This window comes from Myotis davidii, unplaced genomic scaffold (genome assembly GCF_000327345.1).
Source record: "Myotis davidii unplaced genomic scaffold, ASM32734v1 scaffold464, whole genome shotgun sequence".
In the NCBI taxonomy this organism is placed as follows: Eukaryota; Metazoa; Chordata; class Mammalia; order Chiroptera; family Vespertilionidae; genus Myotis; species Myotis davidii.
The window spans coordinates 818546-827516 of NW_006295287.1; the positions used below are offsets into that span (position 1 = coordinate 818546).

Below are 8971 nucleotides of genomic sequence, written 5' to 3' on the forward strand. Positions count from 1 at the left end.
TGGAGAGGATTATATTTTATTGGGTTACTCACACGCCAGTTTCCCATCGAAACTGGACAAGCAGATAGCAAAGGCTTGAAGTGGGCAAAGAGGGAAGCAGAAGTCCATGGTGAACATGTCCGGGGCCACGCGGCCGAACTGAAGCACCAAGTAGTCGGCTGAGGAGGAAGTTAGAAACCTAGTCAGACTCTTACCCTGCCCGGGCCCTATGAGCAGAGAAAACTAAGGGTGTAAGGCGCCCTTACTTTGCCCGGAAATCCTATGAGTGCCGCCTAAACTACAGTTCCCAAGAGGCTTTGCAACAGCGTGGCATGGGCCTTGCTGAGAGAAAACCTTAAGTGTTGATGGGAGTAGTAGTTCTTGTCCATTGGTATCCCCGTTCCCTCCGCCCCCGACCCCCAGCCGGGTTCCTAGGAGCTCACGGTCTTCCGGATACACGATCTGGAAGTTCTTGACCGAGGCCTGAGTGACTCGACCGTGAAAATTGAGCACGTAGGCGCCGGTCTCGTAGCTCCACGATGGGGCTTTGTTTTGCAGGAGGACCAGCCCCTGGTTGGCCCCCCGTTGGATGCGTCTCATAAGGCAGTCCCGCTCCTAGAGGGCAAAGCAGGGGGCGTGGTTAACCTACCACAAACTAGGCTTTTTTTTTCCCCCCTCCGGACACACAATTGAGTTTTTAGCCTCCCCTCCCTGAGACACAAATCTGACTAGATCCTCCCAGCTGCACATGTGACCTGCAACCACGGGCCCCTCCTCCCTTAGGACCTAGGGCCTGTGACATAGCCCTTCCTCCCCTATCGACCCAGAGATTCTCAACCTCAGCCAACTCACATTTTGTGGCTGGACGCTGATTCTCTTGTTCTGGCCATCAACTCCTGGAATGATCACAGACATTTTCCGGGGTCCTCGGAATCCCAGGACGTTGGTGTCCTAGGGTATCATGCTCCAGTTGGCCTGGCTCTTTCTCCCTCCCCACCATCTGCTCCGTTCACGCTCTAGTGACTAGAGTGCTAGCCGTGGGCAAACTACGGCCCGCAGGCCGGATCCGGCCCGATTAAAATGACTAAAACTAAAAAAAAAAAAAAAAAAAGACCGTACCCTTTTATGTGATGATGTTTACTTTGAATTTATATTAGTCCACACAAACACTCCATCCATGCTTTTGTTCCGGCCCTCCAGTCCAGTTTAAGAACCCATTGTGGCCCTCAAGTCAAAAAGTTCGCCCACCCCTGGCTGGGATACTTACATAACATACAACGCCCAGCTCCTCCCTGATCCGGCCAGTGTCAGGAATGAAATACTTTTTTTCAGGATTCACCCCATTGTCGAAAATGGTGAATTTGGTGCCCAAGACATTAGATCTACTCCAGGAAGGCGGCGGCCAGAATAAAATAATAATCGTTACCGTTCTGCTGTACGTTAACTGCTTTCCCATGCCATCTTATCAGTTCTTCCCATCAGTCCTCTACTACGTAAGACTCATTTCCATGTAGCCACAGTCCCAGCCCTGCGATCCATAATTTATCATTTCCTGCCTCGGCCCTTTAGGAACTCTCTTCCCTCTAATACCTGTTGGTTAGTATTAGAGGAAACTCCTACTCAGGAACGCAGGAGTCCCAGCCCCTTGCCTTTCAAGAAGTCAAATGTCTTAAAGGCCAGCCTGTGCTCCAAAACCTCCAGTTCTATTTCTAACCACCCTGGGGCAACAACCTGAAGAACTCCAGAGCCCACCCGTCCCTACGAGAAAAGGTCCTTCCTAGAGCAGGTAGGCCTTGTGCCCTATGGCCTGTTGGGAAATGTAGTTCAATTCTCCCCTTCTTCCCCCGGGTGCCCTGTCACCTGCCATCTGTTTCTCACACACACCAGGGCTCTGCCTACCTACCTGACTTTGCCCACAAAGCTCTGCCCATCCCGGGACAGGTCTGTGGGGTCCAGGGAAATGAGATAATTAGAGGTTGTGCTCATTTTTCTTTTGCGCCCAGCGAGAAGAAAGTGCTGTGGATCAGAGAACAGCCCATCAGATTCGATTTCGGGGATTGGGCGAGGGCTAGGGGTCTAAAGACAAGGAAACGTTATGTCGCGGAGGGGGTGGGGGGGACAGAGGGAAGGGTGACGGGGCAATAAGCGTCCCCGGGCTTGCTAGGAGGTGCAGTTCCCACTGAAGGAAGTCACCGGCTGGGTCCTGAAGGGGAGCTACACATCTGAATGTCTCCCCTTCACGCAGAGCCCAGGCAGAAGAGAACCTGACTAGCAGGCCTGACTCTGGACAGCAGGGAAGGGCCTCCCTTTGAAGATTGCACCAGGTCTTCAGTAGGTGTTGCATCCTGGAAAAACGGATCTGGCTCTGAGTAGGAAAAGCCCTTTCTGGGAGAGAGAGAGTGCCTCGAGGGGCAGCCACAAAGAGAGGGGCGTGGCTAGGCTGAGAGGGGCGTGGCTAGGCTCTGCATAGGCAATGCACCAAGGGAAGGGCTTGGGCGGGGCCTTATAGCAAAGGCGGATCCGTGAAGCGGCCAGACTCGGACCTACAAAGATGGGTTCTGGAGGGTGTGTAAGGGTGAGGTTTTGGACCCCGATAGGGCGTGGCCTGAGTTTGAAAAAGCCGGGCCCAGCTCCACCGTGGGCAGGTCCCCGGCTGTGGGACGGGCAGGGCCTTTGCCACTGGGCTCTAAGGAGCTCGGTTCTGGGACGTTTTGGAGTTGGGGTGGACAGGTCCTAGCTCAGTGATGAGCAAGGCCGGGGTCCGTGAAAGTCAAGCCCCTGAGAGGTGGGGGCTGGCCCCCGCCGCCAGACGGCACCTTCCGGCTGTGGCCGTTGATCGCCTCCAAGTAGAGGTAGTAGAAAGGGAACATGCCCTTGTCTATGCCACGCTTGTCGCGGCTGATGCAACACTGCATCGTGCAGCCGCGCACCGCCGGCCGCAACACATATTCTTCCAAGTCCGAGGTGAGCCCCGGGTCTGGGGCGAGGAGAGAGGAGAGGGGCGAGCTCCGCGCACTGCCGAAGCCCCCGCCGCCCTCGCTTTCCAGGGCCTCGGACCTCTTCTCGTCAGCCAGCCCCGGGAAATTCCTCACTGTGGACTCCGACTCCTCTTTCTTCTCCTCCAGGTCTTCTCCCTGGCCCACAGGCCAAACGCAAGTTGAGGCGCAGCCCAGACCCAGGCCGCCACCCCCCGCCCCCATCCCCCGCTAGTAAAACACTGATTGGCCATCCCAGCTCAGGGTTACACCCACTCTCGACCATGTATTCTGCCTATTGGTCAAACTTCTCGGCCACTTGCTGATTGGTCGATCCCTTTAAAGCTTTCCACCCAGCCAAGCCCCACTGGCTTCCCTCTGCTGCCTGGCTCACTCCATCTACCGATTGGAGAATTCCTTTTGCAAGGCCCGTCCAGCTAAAACACGTGTTGATTCGATCTAGATAACGTAATATGGCCCGGATCTACCCAACTGAAGCTATTTGTTGTTGTTATTCTTAATCCTCACCGGAGGATATATATTTTTTGCGTTGATATTTTTAGAGAAGGAAGGGAGAAGGAGAAGGGGAGAGAAGAGAAATAATATCTATGCGAGAGAGACACATCTACTGGTTGCTTCCTGCACCCACCCTGGCGGGACAGGGGATCAAACTTGCAACCCACGATGCTCTAACCACTCAACTTACTGGCCAGAGCCCAACTAAAACTATGTATCTCACTTTCATCAATGCCAAAGTGAATGCCAACTGGCCCTTGGCTATGGCTGTGTCACCCCCCCCACCCCACCCCCCAGCTCACAGCCTTTTGGTGGGCTGGGTTTTGATGTGCTCACATCTCTTCAAACCCTCTCTAGATGGTCAATGGGGCACTGAGAGCCTCTGCGAGCTCAGTCAGCACAGGTTCTACCCACCCGTAAAAGGGGCCTCTGATTGGGCTGCAGGGTTTTAGCACCGCCCTCCTCTTCCTCTGTCTTGATGGACTGTGCCATCTCTCACCCTGTTGGAGCTGGAGTCTCCACTTCCCCCATCACCATCCCTTCCAGGCGACTCGCATTCATCTCCACCATCCTGCGATTCGCTATCGTCCTCTGTACTGGACCCTGAGGGACGGAAGCAGACAGCTCAGGACACCTGGGTCCCAGGAGCTCGGGGCGAGGTCACCAGTGGTAGCTTATCGCCCTCACTGGCCAGACACCTCACCTCCCCGACATGCAGAGGGTCTACACAGGTCAAGGAGTCTCTGCCTGCTCTGGGCCGAAGGACAGAACAGGATTTGAGCTCCCCCTTCCCTTTGTGCCAGAGAGAGCAGAGGAGAGACTGGGGATCTAGGATGGGGGTGGAGAGAGAGTGGAGTTTCGCAGTGATAATTAAGATTCCTGTTTTGCAAACCCAACTAGCAATAGAAGTTTGCATACAAGTTTTCTTAGGAATAAAGTTAATTAACCCAGTGATAAAAAAAAAAAAGATTCCTGTTTTGCAATAGCGAAATAGTCCTGTCGTGAGAATAAAATGTCATTACAATGAAATATTAAAGAATAAAAGGGAAGCCCTAGCTGGGATGGCTCAGTGGATAGAGCGTCAGCCTGTGGAGTGAAGGGTCCCAAGTTCGATTCTGATCAAGGGCACATGCCCAGGTTGCAGGCTCCACCTCCAGTAGGGGGCGTGCAGGAGGCAGCCAATCAAGGATTCTCTCTCAATGATGTTTCTATCTCTCTCTTCCTCTCCCTTCTCTGAAATCAGTAAAAATATATATATTTTTTCAAAAAAGAATAAAAGGGAATGAAGTACTGATAATACTACAACGTAGATGAACCTTAAAAACATGCGAACATGAGAAGCCAGTCATGAAAGATCATATTGTGTATTATTCTGTTTATCTGAAATGTGGAGAATAGGCAAATCTAGGATTAGTGGTTGCCTAGGGCTAGGAGAAAGCGGGGTGGTGACTGATAAGAGGTACAGGTTTCTTCTGGGGGTGATGAAAATGCAGGAAAATTGACTGTGGCCATAGGTGCGCATCTCTGTAAATATACTAAGAACCCTGGAATTGTAAACTTTAAACGAGTGAACTGTATGGTATGTGAACTATATCTCCAAAAAGCTGTTACAAAAGGGGGGAGGATTTGCCACTTGGAGCAGAGGGCCTGACGATGTCCCTCAAATTACCACGTCGTCCTTGGGGTATCCAACCCCTGCGTCTTCTCCTTGGGGGCCCTTTGAAAGGCGGGCGGAAGGTGGGAACATCCTCCACGAAGACCTCCTCCAACTCAGGATAGGACGTGTCTGGAGGGCAGAAGAGAGAAGGCACCTGGAGGCTGGGATCCCGGGGGAGGGAAGGGCTGGAGACTGAGATGACTGGGTGTTGGAGAAGGAGAAGGTTCAAGACCTGGACTTGGGCTCTGGCCGGTTTGGCTCAGTGGATGGAGCCTCGGCCTGCGGACTGAAGGGTCCCGGGTTTGATTCCCCTCAAGGGCACATGCCCAGGTTGTGGGATCGATCCCCAGTAGAGGGCGTGCAGGAGGCAGCCGATCCATCATTCTCTCTCATTATGGATATTTCTTTTTCTCTCTCTTCCTCTCTGAAGTCAATAAAAATATATATATTTTAAAAAAGACCTGGACTTGGTGTGGATTTCAGAGCCCCTGGGGCGGGGGGGGCGGGGTAGTGGGGGTCTGCACTCCAGGCTCTTTTGGAGATCAAGGATTGAGGTTCCAGACGCCTGGGTTCTAGTGGAGTGGAGTTCTAGTACAGGCGGTCCAAGGGCTTGAGAGTACCTTCTTCCGTCGGGGATGCCAAGGGGCTGGGCTCGGGGCGGCCATCGCCACCACAGCTCATGGTGCCCTGGGCGCTGTGGGTACCAGCGTGCAGATGTGCTTCTGGCACGTTCTCCTGGAGGAAAGGGTTCCCGAGGCCTGGGAGACAGTGCAGAGGCCCCTAAACGGCGAAGATCTGCCTCCGCCCTGGGCTCCCACACACAGCCCCTGATTGAACGACCACCCAAACCCCCGAGACGCATGCAGAACCCGCCCTTCATTCCAAGGCTCCGACCAGGACGGCCCGACCGCTAAGTTGTGGCTCCTCGCGAACACCACCCCCGCCGGGTTCTCCGTCGGTAGCACCTGGTTTCTAAGTCACCCAGGTCCCCGGGCTTTGCCAATCTCAGTCCTGGTCCCGCTTTTCCAGGCCCCGCCCCACAACTCTACCAGGCCCCGCCCCACAACTCTACCAGGCCCCGCCCCAGTCCTACCTAGGCCCCGCCCTGCGCTTTTGACTGGTCCCTGGCTCTCGCAGGCTCCGCCCCAGAACTCTAACAAGCCCCGCCCTCTCATGGCCTTAAAGGGCCCGCACCCGCGCTCGTCTTGGGTCCCCACTGGCTGTGACTCGGGCTTTTCCGGGCTCCGCCGGGCTCCCACAGGCCCTTCCCTCCTGGCCTTCGAGGTGGTCGGACCCTTTCCTCACCGCTGTTCCCCGCGAGGCGCTCCGACCTCAGGCGCGGTCGGCAGGACCGCAGGGAGGCGTCAGGATTGGCCTGAACCATGAGGAAATCTTGGCGTTTCCGCCGCTGCTTCTTCTCAAATAACCGCCGCTGCGGGAGCGGGAAAGGGGTGTGTGGGGGCCAGGAGTCCTGCGGAAGACTCGGGTGAAAATGGGCCTGGGGAAGGGGAGCCCTGGGGAAGGGGCGGCCTGCATCCGTGGGAGAATTTTGGAACCCAAGCCCTCAGTCCCTCGTCTCCTCCTTCCTGAGAACCAGGGGTCCTGGCACCTGGTCCCCTCCGAGCCCTTGTTCCTTAGAAGTTTTGGAGCCTCGTCCCCAAGGTTTACTTTTCTAGGATCCCGAGTTCCTATTTTCTCATTTCCCAATTGCAGAACCTGAGGCTCAAGAGAGCCACGGAGGGCCCGCCCGCCCAGGGCGATCCCTGGGGATGGGGCTCCTGGGGGGCTATGAAGGGGCCTCGGGTTGGGGGGGGGCGGGTGAGGACTCCTAGCACCGTACCTGCTGTTCCAGCTTCTGCAGCCTTATGGCAGCGAGCTCGTCCCACAGGACCCTGAGGGAGAGGCAGGCTTATGACAAGACTAAGCAAGGCACCCTGGATGCCCGAGAGCCCCCCTAAGTTAGGATTCTGGGCACTTGTGAGGTCACAGAAGGGGTAGAGTCTAAAGCTCTTTCCCCCGGCACTGGCCTGTCTGGATCCGGGACCCAGAGATCCCAGGGCCCTGGGGTCTCAGATCTCAGGAGTCCACGCCCCTCCCCTTTCTGACCCCTTAGTCCTCATCCCAGGCTGCTCTCTTTAGGTGGGACTCAGAGGTCCAGGCCCCCAGCCCCTCCCAGCAAGGCTGACGGTGCTGAATCTGTCAACGCCCTTATGAAGCCAGAGCTGAGCGTGTGTGGGCACAGTCAAACGCTCAGTGCCCCATGCACCCCTTTTCTCCACTCCTGCCCACTCCGGTGCCTTACTCACTCCTTTTTCCATGTGTCGTTCTCCTGAGACATTCTGGAGAAACAATGAGAAGTCAGGACTCAGACCCCACCTCCCAATGGGATCTGTCCCCGCCCCCCACCCCTACCCCCAACATCTGATCTTAAGCGCTACATTTTATCCAGGAACCAGAAAGCCTGGATTCCAGCACCTACTCCCGTCCAGGGAAACCGCAGCCTTATTCCAGTTTTTTGGCACTAACAGGGGCCCAGGAGTCCAATTCTCTCTCCCCCAAATACCTCTCCTACACCCAGGCGTGGGAACTCAGAAATCTGGGCCCCAAACACCAGACCGCCAGCACCCCTCTATCCTCCCCATGCCTACACAGGCTTTTCACATTTACGCCCCAGCGCTCTGCCCCTCTGGCCAATTTCTAAACATACCTGACTACTTTTGGGGGGAGCTGGGGACCTAATCTCTGGGTCTCCGGGAAATAAAGCTGGGGGATAAAGAGGGCTCCGAGGGAGGAGGGATTCCCTCTGGGATCTACCGGGATCCCCTCCCTCCAATTCCCTCACGCTCAACTTCCAACGGAGCAATGACCCCTGGCTTCTGCCGCAGCCAGGCTACCCTGCTCTGGGGGTTCTAAATTGGAAGGGGGTGCGAGTGTTCCTTAAAGGGACCCCGGAGAGGTCGCAGCGCAGTCTCTCGCTCTACCCCTCTCACTCCTATAAGAAACTTAGAAGGCGACCTGGACAATTGCTATTGATCTGTAACTTGCCGCCGCCACTTCTAGGGGCAGAAACACAAACGAGAAAACTACAACTCCCATGAGGCAAAGGGGCCAAGACGGTGCGGAAGTTACGCCATCTTACCCCGGACCGACGGGGAGTTGTAGTTCGTTTTAAAAGTCTCCGTACCGCTTTCGCCTAAATTTTAGGCCCTAAAAGGCAGGAAATGTGTCGTCAAGAATCGGAGGTTCCGCGAAAAGGAGGCAAGCCTTTCGAGAAAAGGCGAGCGACTTCGACAAGGGGCGGGGCCACGAGGCAAGAACCGAGCGGGCGGGAGCTAGCGTGGACCAATCAGATAGCGGGAGGCGGGTCTTCGGCCGGGAAAGTGGGCGTGGCCTGAGGGGAAATCGCCTAGAACGCAGCGGAGGTCCCAGCCCGGGAGAACGCCCTCTGCGGCGAAGGAGAGGTGAGGGTCCGGGGTCTCTGGACGCCTGGGTCCCAGGAAGGAGGGGCGGTGGGGGACTGGAGGGGCTGGAGGCTGAGATCCGGAGGAAGACGGGCTGGGCACCAGCTCTCCGAGGTCCCAGGATAAAAGGGGGCCGGGGGCTTGGATCGCCCCAGACCTGAAATCCCGGATTCCTGAGTCAGTGAGCGAAGAGGGTGCAGGGAGCCCGGACGCTTGGGTCTGAGGAAGGAAAGGCCGGAGGCTCGTTCCGGGATGCCGGGTCCCGGGAAACGAGACGCTTTGATTCTTGCCTCTTGGAGGGAAGAAGAGCGTGCGGCGCTGCGGGCCTGACCTCTGGGTCCAGGAAAGGAGGCGGCTTGGAACAGACATTCTCCACTCCCCGC

General features: G+C 56.1%; 1 protein-coding gene across 3 annotated transcripts; it reads right to left on the minus strand.

Annotated features, from left to right (window-relative positions):
- On the minus strand, positions 1-7925 carry TULP2 (tubby like protein 2). 3 transcript variants are annotated; one of them, XM_006769966.2, is made up of 13 exons: positions 7835-7925; positions 7434-7466; positions 6968-7019; positions 6433-6598; positions 5748-5885; positions 5140-5256; positions 3970-4073; positions 2796-3113; positions 1883-1995; positions 1247-1361; positions 832-930; positions 423-594; positions 1-158 (listed from the first exon to the last, which is right to left on the minus strand). In XM_006769966.2, the coding sequence occupies exons 2-13, from the start codon at positions 7463-7465 to the stop codon at positions 25-27; spliced, it is 1560 nt and encodes a 519-aa protein (XP_006770029.2). In that variant the 5' UTR covers position 7466; positions 7835-7925; the 3' UTR covers positions 1-24. The 3 variants fall into 3 exon arrangements, with proteins under 3 accessions (XP_006770029.2, XP_015423467.1, XP_006770027.2); XM_015567981.1 differs by having other exon boundaries at positions 65-594; XM_006769964.2 differs by lacking the exon at positions 832-930 and having other exon boundaries at positions 65-594.
- Positions 7926-8971: the final 1046 nt, after the last annotated feature.